Source organism: Coenobita brevimanus, chromosome 65 (genome assembly GCF_032717465.1).
Source record: "Coenobita brevimanus isolate Jiangsu-jjx chromosome 65, ASM3271746v2, whole genome shotgun sequence".
Lineage (NCBI taxonomy): Eukaryota > Metazoa > Arthropoda > Malacostraca > Decapoda > Coenobitidae > Coenobita > Coenobita brevimanus.
The window spans coordinates 37,932,271-37,947,065 of NC_137018.1; the positions used below are offsets into that span (position 1 = coordinate 37,932,271).

General features: G+C 44.4%; 1 protein-coding gene across 1 annotated transcript in view; it reads right to left on the minus strand.

Annotated features, from left to right (window-relative positions):
• Positions 1 to 469: 469 nt before the first annotated feature.
• Positions 470 to 14,795, minus strand: part of LOC145404975 (ceramide-1-phosphate transfer protein-like) — a 63,028-nt gene continuing 48,702 nt past the window's right edge. The window contains exons 4-5 of the mRNA XM_080276479.1: positions 12,483 to 12,666; positions 470 to 633 (exon numbers count right to left, since the gene is read on the minus strand). Coding sequence (XP_080132605.1) covers positions 507 to 633; positions 12,483 to 12,666 — 311 coding nt within the window. The 3' untranslated portion in view covers positions 470 to 506. The remainder of the gene's footprint in view (positions 634 to 12,482; positions 12,667 to 14,795) is intronic.

Genomic DNA, 14,795 nt, shown 5'->3' on the forward strand with positions numbered 1-14,795 from the left:
TCGAAAGTTTCTGAATAACGTCATTTGGAGGTAACAAGACACTTACATATAACGTCCTGGAGTTGATGGGATTAAAAGAATTATCCTAGACGACAAAGAACAACCAATTACAGAGAATTACGTTCACAATAAGTATAAAATTGGCGTGGAATATCTATAAACAGTGCATATGACCTTGATAATGGCAAATTTGTTTTCCGTTGGAGTGAAGTTGGGGAATAGGTTTCAACCCTTGATCCTTCACGTGCGGTATGGAGAGAGAGAGAGAGAGAGAGAGAAAGTCAGGACAGGTGGAATTTGCAGAGATGTTGTTTGCTAGTACCAGTGATATGGGCGTAAGACAGCATTTAATTAGGCTACGTGAAGGGAAACGCGTGGCAAGTAAGAGCAGGGCTGGAAAGGTCAGGTTAAGTCAGGGCAAGAGAGGGCGAAGTATGTCCAGTATGTGAATATCCTGGGTCCTGGTAGAGACGGTGCATAAACAAGGCAGAGCAGGACAGGTAAGGTCAAGGCAGGTTCAACATATTATTGTCGTGGAGAAGGCTCTGGGTGTGGTTGAACATAACCTGTATCGCATCCACCATCCGCGGGATATCTCGCCTCAGCTCCTCCTCTGTACCTGCATCACCGTGACTCAGCTGCAACGAAAAATAAATTCATCATATTCTTGACCTTTCTGCCCACCTAACGATATTGTGCGGTAGTCAGTATATAAGTAAATAGCATAAATACATAAATACCCATACTTCACCCCATACATATACATACCCATACATACATGCATACCCGTATTTCACACATATAATAATTATCCAGACTAATTCATACTAATAGAAAGTGTTAGTAAGAAAATGAGAGCATTCTGAAACTCTGTGGTCCATGCTTGCATGGGTTTCACCTAACTGCTGCTGTCCAAGCCGCATGGTGCCTTCTACTGGTTAAGCCCTCTAACCCTGAGGACCCTTCTTAGGATCCCAGTACCATGCTTTCCTTGTTCTGCCAACAAGGATTGTCCTTTCAACTTTCAGGTCTGTACAGCGGCTCATCCACTTAGACATTCACTCATGTCTAAACCAGCTCAGACTTTCCACTGGCATCACTTCACTCGCACTTTAAAAAATCAAGCATCTTCTTACATCTACACATGTTATATCGTCACTCAGTGCAGCATTAGTCATTCCTTTTGCTATTCCATCCATCCATCCATCATCCAATCCTACGTTGCCCCATGAGGAGCTTAGATGCCCTGGGCTAGGCAAGTTGGTCCTGGCATTTAAGATGAAAGTGACCAGCCTCACTCATCCGTGAGAGGCATTACGTGAGCAGTAAACCCCAACTACCCCTTGGATATAAACCTTCACCGGCTCAATCCGATTGGAGTGCTGTTATTACCCACTAAACCACCAGGCGCCAAAATTTGGTTATATGGTTACCACCCAGCGTAGTAAATGGTTTCCTGGTGTACAGGAAACCATTTGGCTTGTCACTCAATGTAGAGTCACCCACAGGCAGAAGGAAAAGGAAGGAATGAAGGAAAGAAAGAAAGAAGAGAGAATGTAAAGTAACCCATAGGCAAAAGAAAGAGGAAAGAATGAAGGAAAGAAAGACAGAAGAGGATGGATGGAAAGAAAGATAGAGGAGAGGAAACGGCAGACGCCCTAGAGCAGCACTACATCGAGTGAGTGGATGGTGAGCGCCCCCACCTACCACACTTTGCTATTCCTATATCACTATATTCAAACCCGTGTACATCTTTGTCTTTTACTATACTGGCGTACAAGACGAGAGTCTGGGGAGACGGCATCCTCCTCAGGACCAGGACAGTGCGTCTTTTCCGGGGCAAAAGCTGATTTGTCCGGGCAGATCCATCGATTGGTGTGTGAGGGTAAACTCATATCGTAATGTATTGTAATTACCTAATGGCAGCTCTCCATGTTGCTCCGAGTCTGGAATCTTCCATATTAAGTTCCTTATTTATTTATTTATTTATTTATTTTCTGAACAATATTCCTTACTCAGAATCATTTTTCATGTGATTATAGGTCTGCACATGATGTTTTAAGCATTTAAAATATTTACAGATAAATTATTTTATATCTGTTCATATTTGTGTACTATGACAGTAACGTATTGAAACATCAGGGCTTTCTGTTTTCATATAATCTTATGATTACTAAGTTATCAACATACTCCAGGTCATGTGGACATACGAAGTGGTAGTTTTTATTTGGAAATCAGGGTAACGTCGGGTATTTTCATGGCAGACTCCTTCCCCCCCCCCCCCCGAAATGTCTTCTCGTATGCTTATGTTTATATTATTGTTTCATTTCCACAGTGCATAACATTCCTCACATATGAAGCATATCGTGTACCTTTCATACAGATAGTTCCTTGATGGCCAGTTTTCTTCTACTCACTTCTACTTTTGCAGTTGAGTTAGCCTGTGTAGACACCACCCTACGGTAATTATTTTGCCGAAGTAACAAAAATTAATATAGTGAAACCCACATTTTTTGTGGTCATTTCCTCCAGTCCAAATGGACATGAGTTCAATTCCCGGCGGAGGTAGGAACAGTTTAAGAATTTGAATTTCGTCGAGACTTTACTGATCTACCATTATACATATCGACGTCATAAAAACATCCCTGCTAATACCAGTACACCAGTCCTATAGATAAAGCCCTAGCCTGTATTCGGTATAGACAGTAGGTGTTGGCACCCAAGTGGTGACATGTAGAGGTGTGTCGAGTACGTAGGAGGCCTGCTAGGCTTCAGGGGACGGCTAACATACTGTATTAACTAATTCTGCAAACCATTTTTATTATACTGTACTTACCTTGTGCTCTAATGCAATATTTTTTTTCACCCCCCCCCCAATGAACAATTGATATTTGGTTTGTTTGAGTATTCATTGTAACAAGCTGAATCCCACTGACTGCTGATATTTCAGCTCGCAAATGTAGCTAATATGTTACTCGTTTTCTGACCAGTGTGTCGTAGCGTTAGGTTTATGCCCAGAGTCGGAGGTACTAAAAAAAAAAAAAAAAAAAACTTTGACTGAACCACACACACTCCCTTGCATATTGCACATTCATGATTGATCACATCTTGCAGTCTACTATTTACATTTCTACATTTCATGCATACGCACTTTACATCCATCCATCCATCCTTCATCCAATCCTACATTGCCCCATGATGAGCGTAGAGCACGGGGCTAGGCAGTTGGTCCCGACATTTAAGATGAGAGTGACCAGCCTCACTCATCCCTAAGTGGCATTACATGAGCAATCAACCCCGACCATCCCTTGGATATAAACCTTCACCGGCTCAGTCCGATTGGAGCGCAATAATTACCCACTAAACCACCAGGCGCCAAAATTTGGTTATATGGTTACCACCCAGTGTAGTAATGGTTTCCTGGTGTACAGGAAACCATTTGGCTTGTCACTCAGTGTAGAGTCACCCATAGGCAGATGGAAGAGGAAGGAATGAAGGAAAGAAAGACAGAAGAGGGAGTGTGAAGTTACCCATAGGCAGAAGGTCAAGGAAAGAATGAAGGAAAGGAAGACAGAAGAGGATGGAAGGAAAAAAAGGATGGAGGAGAGGAAAGGGCAGACACTCCGACAGCGGCACTACATCGAGTGAGTGGATGGTGAGCGCCCCCACCTACCACATTACGCACTTTACATGAACAGCAAACAAGAATATCACTGAGTTACTACCAGTCCCTTCCGTGCATATGGCACAAGACCACTGACCACTCTCCCACGAGCCTCTGTCCACATTCTGTCATCATGCATTCACGTTCACACCACTTGACTGCATACCATCCTCTCCACAAAACTCTGCTTATTACTACCTATCAGAACTTAACCATTAGCATACACCAGGGCACAGTCTGGTTTGTGGAGTAGCCAACAGTGGCTTAAATGCACACTATACCTGAAATTTTATGGCAGTATTATAAATAAAAAGGGACTTCAGACATACCCCTGATGTATGTACACCCACCATTATGATGATGATGATAACAATAACAGCAAATAGTAATAAACAATAAATTCAGTACCCGGCATTAATAACAGCTAACCCTACAGTATCCCTCGTATGGTGTAGGAGGTTAACGTTAGTAAAATGCCCAGGACCCCAACCCAACAGGCCGAAAGATCTACCGCAGTCCTGGCTCCAAAGGCGGCAGTAGAAAATACACGCGCTCTGAGACGCTAAAGCCGGATCACTGGAATATGAGTGTTCGCCCAAGAAAGACACAGGGAGCTGGCGTGCCCTGTGGCCGGAAGTCCCTCTAGCCCAGAGCCGCCACACCGCCCCCATTGCAAACTGAGCCACCAGTACCAGCAGCAGTGATGGCTCGTCAACTTTGTGCTAGCTAGAGGCAGCTTGGCAATGCAGAAGGGGTTCCAGTGTTCCAGTATGCTTACTAGACACAGCATGACTGAGCTTGCTAGAGGCAGCTTGGCAATGCAGGAGTTCCAGACCACACACTCCCTGGAGTCCGGCAGGCTTCCCCAGTGCGATGCTGAAGCCGGAGCAAGTCCCACCCCCCCAACACACACATACCCTCCCACAGGCAGAGAGTGCCCTTCTACCCCGGGAAAGGAATCCCGGGCTTAGTAACAAACTTGTTGTCCCAACTATCTTGAGTACCTTCCAACTTCACTGCCAGAACCATTCTGGGCACAAACCACACAACCCTATCACCAGGCTAAGAGGGAGAAAGAGCTAGATATTGGGCCTCCACTTTCTGGAGCCTAGGTCGTTGCCTATCTCCCCCTTAGCCTTATTGGCATAATTCACTACACCACAACACCTGTTGCAGACGCAGAGTCAAACCCCGGCCCCCTTCCTTTTCCAGAAAGTACCCCAGAGGCGAGTGTCGGTGTAATATCCGGGATACCCCCCTCCAGATATTCCCCTTCTCCTCAACTGACCATTCTTATGTGTAAATCTCGAGATATTGGCTGTAAAGTTCTATATAGAGGCTTGTGCAGTAATAATTCTTTTATCTTGCCATTTGGAGCTTCTGTGTATACTCTGTACTTTAAAGGTGTGTTGAATCCTGCTTTGGTGTTCCTCCCTCTTTAGAACCCCATTAGACTTGGAATACCCTAGTATAACAGGTAGGCTACTGTAGACTAGAACCAGACAATACCCCTGGTGGCACCACACCACTGAAAAACCCCCGGCAGTCCCTTGTGTATCAGAATGACCACAAGTCTTTTTTTTTTTTCTTTCTTTTTTTTGCCTATCGACCATTGAGGCCAAAGCCCCTGGTCATTAAGGCCGTATATATATATATATATATATATATATATATATATATATATATATATATATATATATATATATATATATATATATATATACATACATACACACACACAGACACTTCCATGCATATATACAGACACACTTTCATGCACACGCACATACATATACAGTACTGTATAATAATTATTTTATTTATTTTTTGTATTTTTATTTTTTTATTTTTTCTTGGATTTATATTTTTTAGACCTTATATTATAAAGAAAAACCTAATCTAAAGACCCTAAAACTAATCACCTAACAGATAAATCGCTAACCTATACTAAATCCTACAGAGACAAATAGCTAGACCTACACTAATAGTAACAATACCTCGACTAACAGAATACCATCGACTGCAGATATGTTATGCCTTTTCTACATTACATACCTGCACTCATTACCTGGTGACTGTCAGTCGAGGCACAACATAATATGGGGGACATCAACATATGAAAGGGAACCAGACGAGTCAGGAACATTTCCATACGCGTCAGCTGTCGGCCCTAATTAGCACAACTTGAACAATATGGTATAATCTATTTACATAATTTGTACAAAAAAGTGAAGTACCTCGCCCAACAGACCACCATCGACTGTAAGTGCCCAATACCTTTCTATATTGCACACTTGCACTCATCAGCAGGTGACTGTAAGTCGAGGAATGGGGCTTAATGTAGGGGGACATCTATATTAGAAATAGATCAGTGGGAGGAGGAACTATTTCAAATATGTCAACTGTCAACCCTAATTGATAGTACAATGTATACATATTTACAGTCCATAAAAACCATAACCATATAGTAAAAAAGTCACATCACTCTGATTAGTCAGGTCTCTCTCAAGAAAGCCATCAATTTATCAGTCATAACAATGTCCCCATCACCCAGGATGGTGGAAAGGGTGAATGGGACGTCTGCTGCGCCGCACTAATTTATAAGTGAAGCCCTTTCACGAATAAATCGCCCACAACACAGGATGATATGATTGATAGATAACACCGCATCACAGATGTCACATTGCGGTGGGAATCGTTTTTCCATGTAAGGTTTCATGTGTATTAGGATGGTGGCATTAAGCCGCAAACGAGCCAACACGTTTTCTTCCAGGCGACTGGGACGGTTGGGAGAGTCCCAGTCGCCCAGGTACGGCTTACACGTTCGAATATTTAGTCTGGTCCACTGACCTTGCCACAGAAGATTTATTGATTTCTTTCCGAGAGAGACTCGACCGTAGATCACAAGGAACGTCCCAAGTCTCCTCGAGCTCTACAGACGACTTTGCCAGTAAGTCAGCCTGCTCATTGCCGAAGATGCGACAATGACCAGGCACCCAGGTCAGCATGAATGACTTGTTGGATGAATGTAACTTATTAACAATGCGGTCCTGGATCTCGTGAGAGTCCGTAGTGCAAGATGCAATTGCTTGAAAGGCTGATTTTGAATCCGAAATTATGACAAATGAGTCATGCCTAGAATTGAGAGCATAGTCTATGGCTATATCAGCAGCAAAAAGTTAGGAGGTAAACACAGATGTATGAGTCGGCAGCCGATACCTGAGTGCACATTCAGTCGACCACACACTAACACCCACACATTCACTCAGCTTGGAGCCGTCGGTGTACAATTGGTGGGACCCCAAGTGATGCACAATGATGTTACAAAACAAGTGGTGGACCTCCGCCTCCGGTGCCTTGGTCTTTGGTGCTGGGAGCCATGATACATCAACAGTAAAGCCAGGTGGCTCCCAAGGCGCTATATTTTTAAACACCAACTTGTCACGGTCACTGAGGTCCACACCATGCTCCTGAGTTAGTAAGTGGAGGCAAATGGCAAGTGGCCGATGCATCCCTCGCAGAAGATGGTGGTATTGATGCAGGGGGGTACAGGCCACATTGCCGGTATTACTTTTCCTTGTTCTGAGTCCATAGGACCAAGCCAGGTGGTCATGGCATATACGGAGGGGAGGCACATTTGCCTCCACTTCCATACGAGCTACATGGGTACACTGGACGGCTCCAAGACACATTCGTAAACATTTATTCTGCAACACATCCAATCCTTTCAGCATGGCATCGGATGCCGAGCCATACACCTGTGCGCCATAGTCTAGCTTCGAAAGAATAAGGAACTTATACACCATTAATAAAGATTTTCTGTCGGCACCCCATGTAGTACTCGCTAGGTACTTAAGGACATTTACTGGTTTATCATAACGAGCAAGCAAATTATTAACACGAATTTTGAATTTCAAACGACGATCAAAATGTATTCTCCAAAACTTTATAGAATTTTGAAAAGGTACCACCTGATTATCAAAAGTTAAGCATAAATTAGGTACGTGACGAGTCATAAAAACTACAGCGGCACACTTAGGGACGGAAAACTTAAATCCCCACTGCAAGGCCTATTGGTGGTGGAAGGAGTCTAAGGCTGCTTGAATCCGCCCAGACGAAAATTGTGCATTATGGGAAGAGTGCCATATTGCACAATCATCAGCGTAGAGCGAGTATTTAAGATTCCTCGGGATGGGAGCTGATGACAGAATATCATCGATCATAATGCTAAATAAAGTATGACTAAGCACACTTCCCTGAGGCACCCCATTTTCCTGGATAAATATATCCATGTTACGTTACGGAGCAGTTTGACAGAGAAAGTCCTGTCCCTTAAGAAATTTGAAACAAAAATAAGCAAATTTCCTCTTAAACCATAAGCATAGAGCTTCATTAGTATACCGTGTCGCCATGTAATGTCATAGGCCTTATGGATGTCCAAGAATACCCCTGTCAAGAATTCTTTATTGGCAAATGCCTCTGAAATGAAATGCTCCAAATTCATTAAATGATCTAGTGAACTTCTGTACAGTATTTACGGAAGCCACATTGTTGATCATTTAACAAATTCTTCGACTCCAAAACAAAAAGAAGCCTATTGTTTACCACTCGTTCCATGACCTTGTATAGACAAGAAGTCAACACAATAGGACGAAATGAAGTGGGATTCATAAGACGGCCAGCCTCTTTGGGTATCGGTGTGCCATGAGTCTGGGAACGTTCGAGACGCCCAAATCTCATTGTACAATGCTAACATCTTAATCAGGTTGTCCTGATTAAGATGTACGTGATGGTGTCTGGTCCAGGGCTGGTGTCTTTACAGGATTTAAGGGCAAGGAGCAGTTCATCTAGCGTAAACTCTTGGTTATACAGGGAGTCTACGTCTTCTGTGGCAAAGTCTATGATCTGTAGCTCAGCCGTGCGTTTTTGATGTTGAAAACGCGGATCATAATTGGCTGAGCTACTGACATGAGAAAAACTCATGGCAAGGATGTTAGCAATGTACACGGGCTCGTCATAGATGGTGGTGTTTACCTGCAGGGTGGTGATAGGGAAGTATGGGCCTTTATTATTTAATATTCTTATAGTGGACCAGACTTTACTTAATGGTGTTGTACAAGTCACCGTGGACACAAAGGATCGCCAGGAGTCACGTTTGGCCCTTCTTATTATTCTCCTTGCCTCAGCCCGTGCCTGTGTGTATGCAATAAAATTTTCCTCAGTGGGCTGACTATCAAAAATCCTGTATCTCCTATTGCGTTTCCTTAATGCTTGTCGGCAATCCGGCGTCCACCAATGTGCTCTATGCTTCGCATGAACTATGGAAGTCTTGGGAATAGCAGCCTCAGCTGCGTGTAATATGGATTTTGTTAAATTTTCGACCTTAACATCTGTGGTCTCCCCAGATATATCTAAACTGGCAATCCTTGAGAAGGATCCCCAATGTGCTTGCTTATAGTTAAATTTTGGAGGTGGAGGGTCTGAAACGATGTCGCGTGTATAAGAAAGACAGATGGGTAAATGATCACTTCCCAAGGAGTCGTCATAAGGGTCCCTTGAGAAATCTTGATGTATACCAGGGGAGGCCAAAGATAAGTCAATGGCCAAAAAGTTACCAGTACGATCATCCACATGAGTCGCTCTACCATCGTTCAGAAGACAGAGGCTGGACTATAGTATTAGGTCGGCTATTTGCTCCCCACGACCATCAATCCTCAAGCTACCCCATTGATAGTGATGGGTGTTAAAGTCGCCCAACACTAACTTATTGCCAGGAAGATGTTCAAATAGTGAATTTAAAGCATCACTATCAATGAGGCTGTGTGGAGGACAGTTCAGAGAGCAAATAGACAGATACGTGTTATTAAATTTTACTCTGCACGTGACAGCTTCCAGAGTAGAATTTAGAATCACTTCCGTTTGCAGGTGTGATTTGTGTGTGTATATGGCAACTCCGTGACCTTCATATCTTCTATACGAATGGTAGTGTTTGAACTCTGGAGGATCAGATGGATCCTCCAGGCGCATCTCCTGTAAACAAACAACGTCTGGCCTGTGTAGTGAAAGCAAGATTGCTATATTTTGTAACTTATTCCCAACACCTCAACAATTCCACTGTAATATAGTGAATGAGGCGGTTTAAGATTTACGAGGGTTGCCAGTATGCTTAGTTTTTTTATGCCCCCCACGACCAGGCGAGTGGCTACCGGAGGACTTTTCCCGGTGATTGCTGACGGAAACCTCCATATTTTCGTAAATAACAAGGGTCCCAGACTCCACCGAGGAAGAGCTGATCTTTCTCTCCCTCGCTGGACCAGGAGCAGGAAGAACAAGAGGACGTGACTGTTTGGTGAGAGTGGTCAGATTAATCTTAGCCTTGTCAGACTTCGAATTTAGTCGCACCGACTGCAAAGGAGCAGCGGCAGCCTGAGAGTAGGAAGTAGCGACAGGGATGTCTGTAAGAGAGTTGGAACGTACAAGGGGTCTAGACTGAGAGGTAGGGTGAGTGGCATGAGGAGCGAAGGTAAGGTCAGTCTGTGTCTTTATGGTGCACATCACGGGACGGGACACAACCGCCGATGCATAGGAGGCATTAGGCTTGGGAGTTGCATGCAACTCCTTCACCTTCTTCCTTGCATCATAAAAGGATATGCCCTCCGTCACTTTCACTGTGCAGCCCTTCTTCTCCTCCTTTCACTTGGGACAAACCCTTGAGGAAGTGGAGTGTGCGCCCTGGCAGTGAAAGCAACACTCAGTCTCGGATGTACAGTACAGTGGTCAGCACAGTGTCCTACAGCCGCACACTTGCCACACACGAAGTTGGAAGCCCGACAAGTCTTTTCGTGGTGTCCATAGAGCTGACATTTTCCCCAACGAAGGGGATTGGGGATGTACGGTCTCACATTAATAATTTCATATCCTACTTTCACATTAGTAGGAAGAGATACTTTGCCAAAAGTCAAGACTATTGTGGCTGTCTTCGTCCTTATGCCTTCCTGGAAACAAGTTATAAAATGGGCATCATTTACATCTTGCTGAGCAAGTTCACAGATAATGTCGTCCTCTTCCATTACCATGAGGTCCCTGCAGATGATAACACCTTTGCAGGAATTCATGGAATGTGGGATCCTCGGCTCAACATCATAACAATTGCTCTGCTTCGTCAAATCCTTAACCTGGGACGAGTTTGCAGCCTTTACAAGAGGATCTCCACTAGCAAGTTTTTTCATCTGTTTCACTTCTCCTTCACATCCATCAATCACCTTGATAATGAAGGGATTAAGGCTGGACAGGGGAGTAAAACCAACCGCATGCAGTAAAACAAAACAGGCATTTTTCATGTCAATGTCTAGCGGAGGGCATGTCCGGGGCCGTTCAGTCTGGGAGTTGTCTGTCTGTATGACAGTCGCGTTGTCGTCAGGACCACCTTCCCCCCTGAAGGGGGGGGGGAGGCGGCAGGGGCGTCCGACATAGTAACCACTCCCCCCTAATGGGGGAAGTGGGAAGAAGGAGAAAAACAAGCAAGGGACAGAGCACCCGGGGAAGACACACCTATAGTAGCCGCAGCGAGAAATGAACGCTGTGGTGGGGCAGCCGGTCATCCGGGGATTCCCCCACTGTAGCCATATCCTCATGTCACCGACCATAGAGGTAGGATGTCACCGACCATCGGCCACCGCTGCAGCCCCGCTCCATGATCCTTACCCTGTGTCTCTGGCTTTCTCTTTCTCTCTCGGTTTCTATATAAACTGCTGTATTTCCGAAACTAATTATGAAATTATTATGACTTTTGTTCCACACCACCTTTGAGGTAAAAATCAAGGAGAGTTTTCTGTATAAAGGTTTCCCCCCCCTTGTCTGAGGGCAGGTCAGTTCTGGCGAGTGTATAATTATAGGTCAGGCGGAGGTATCGGCAAGGCCGCACTCCCCCGCTCATATGCCACATTTAGGAGGGGGGGGAAACCTTTATACAGAAAACTCTCCTTGATTTTTACCTCAAAGGTGGTGTGGAACAAAAGTCATAATAATTTCATAATTAGTTTCGGAAATACAGCAGTTTATATAGAAACCGAGAGAGAAAGAGAAAGCCAGAGACACAGGGTAAGGATCATGGAGCGGGGCTGCAGCGGTGGCCGATGGTCGGTGACATGTAAATATGGCTACAGTGGGGGAATCCCAGGTCATCCCGGCTGCCCCACCACAGCGTTCATTTCTCGCTGCGGCTACTATAGTCTGAGATTACCCTCTCAATCCACTCTCGGGAGGACGCGCCTGTGTGTAACACACCCCAGAGCGATCAGTGGAGGGTATACTCCAGAGGCGAGTAAGCAAAGGCAATCTCAGGAAACAGATATAGACACCTACTATATCTCTAAAGGGCTGGGAGGAAAATTAGGACTAGCTAACCTAACTTTTATTCGCGCTGTTTACAAAACTAATGCCGGTGAGGCAGCCACACAGGGCGTCAAGGTGGATGCAGATTATGAGACAGACTGAATAGTGACTTAGTGACTGACAGGCTATATAAATACAGATAACCATACGAAGACAGACGTAGAGATTAAACCTTTCCTTCTGTGAGCATCTGTCTCTTTAGGTTCAACATCAAGACACGAATAAATAAATAAATAAAGAAGTACATTGATAAGATAAATACAGAAGATAACGGGGAGACAGATAAAGGTACAAATAAACTAAAGCTCTCAACTTGTTTATAAGCGCATGTTTCGTAAGGGTCAACATTTAAAAAAAAAAAAAAAAAAAAAAAAAAAAAAAAGGAATCGTAGGTAGCCAGACAAAAGGACGAATAAACAACAACCTCACCCGATCCAGGAGCGTCTTTCTGCTGGGCATGAACGTCAGCACTATGCCTGTGAACGTTTTGACCATCACATTGTTTTGGTGCAGACCCACAGTGTTGTTGTACAGTCTCGACGTGGCCTTGTTGAACGGCTCATCGTCAGAAGAGCTTATTAATTCACGTGCAAACTCCTTGACAAACTCTGAGGGAAAAAAAATAAATAAAATGGAAGAGGTGGTATACAATGCATACTGTACACAGTGGAAAGATGGGCCACTGGAAGCATATGTGAAAGTTTTACCCCCGCCAGTACAGACTCCACATATTGTTTTTTTTTTCTTTTTTTTCTTGCTGATCGCCTTTGTCCGAATTTGTCTCAATTAAGAAACGAACCTATTTTAAAAACTCTGCGAAAAGAAATAAAAAGATGGATTATTTAAAGCATAAATGAAATTCTTAACCCTATCAAAACTGGCCTAAGATTTAACGAACTCTGCGGGGGGACACACACACACACACACACACACACACACACACACACACACACACACACACACACACACACACACACACACACACAAATATATATATATATATATATATATATATATATATCGAGAGAGAGAGAGAGAGAGAGAGGTGCCTCTGTGGTAAAGTGTGCGTTTTCATACACTGAAGAACGAGGGTTCGCGCCCCGCCAGGGTAATAAACTTTGGGAGCGTTCTTCAGGCCACGTACTGCATTGGCGGACACAAGGGATGCTGTTATTGAACCAGTGTCGCATACTATAAAGTATGCTTGCACTCAGTCGGCTTGCGTGGGCCGATTACACTTGGTTCACAGACTACACACACATCCAAAGCCACCCCAACACTACAGTTACACTTACAAGCACTTCTCACCCTACATACAATCTCTACTAGACAGCCTAAGCCACTTGGTAGCGATACATTGGCTGTATCGTCCCCACTTCGGTCGGGATAGGCCGGTCCTGCAGTGGACACACAAACAGCTGATGAGATGAGAGATGAGATTATATATATATATATATATATATATATATGATATCCCCCCTGGGGGTAGGGGGGGTTTCAAGAATACTCCCCCAGTATCCCTGCTTGTCGTATGAGGCAACTAAAAGGGTTGGTGGTGGGTTAGTGCCCCACCCCGTAAAAAGAACTAGCTAAACAAGCGAATAAAGTGCCTCGGACCAGGACGGACCATACTTTGACGACTAAGGAACAGACAAAGGACATTCTTAGGGTGGGGACGTGGAATGTGAGAGGAGTGAATGATGAAGTGAAAGAGAGAGAGATTGTGCAGGTGCTTGAGGATGCTAGAGTGGATATATGTGGCCTGACTGAAACTAAATGGAGAAATGAAAGGGTGAGAGCTTGGGAATACGGTTTAGGAATACTGTATGTGCAGGAGTTAATGAGAATGAGAGGGCAAGAGAGGGAGTATGCCTGATGATAAGCAAGAAGTGGAAGGAGAATATAAGAGAGTATGGGACAGTGGGTGCAAGGATTGTATGGGTAAGGATGAAAGTAGGTATACACGCATGGGCGATTGTGTGTGTGTATGCGCCGACAGAGGACCGAGTGGCAAGAGTGAAAGATGAGTTTTGGGCAAGTGTAGAAGCATGTATGGACAAGTTTGAGAGGAGTGAGAGAGTGTTTTTGATTGGAGACATGAATGGCAAAGTCGGGAATGTACGAGTGGATGGAGTAGTTGGTCAGTGGGGTGTGCCAGCTGAAGTAGATGGGAATGGTAGTGCTTTGTTGGACATCTGTGCTGGTAAGGGGTTAGCAATAGCTAACACCTACTTTCGGCATAAGATGATCCACAGGTATACATGGAGAGTTATGAGGAGGATGGATGGTGAACTTGTTGAACGAAAGGCAATCAAAAACTATGTGTATGTGGATGAGTGAATGAGAAGACAAGTGGTGGATGCAAAAGTGTGGAGAGGGTGGGGGAATGGAATCTCGGACCATCACCTAGTGATGGCCAAGGTAAGGCTGCAAAGAAAATGGTTGAAGAGACGAAGGGGAAGACAGGAGAAAACATCTGTGAGAAGAGTGGAGAAATTGCAAGACAGTGAGAGAATGGCAGAGTATAAGAGCATAGTGGAAAAAAACATTGGGAAGGTATGAGTTAGAGCAGATGGAAGGGGTGGAAGACGTACGTAAGATATTCACGGAAGAGATAGGTGCAGCGTATGAGGTGGTTTGTGGAGTGAGGAGGAGGTGCAGGGGTGTGCAATGGACAGCATGGTGGAATGATGAGGTTAAACGAGCTGCGGAACAAAAGAAGAAGGCATATAGTGAA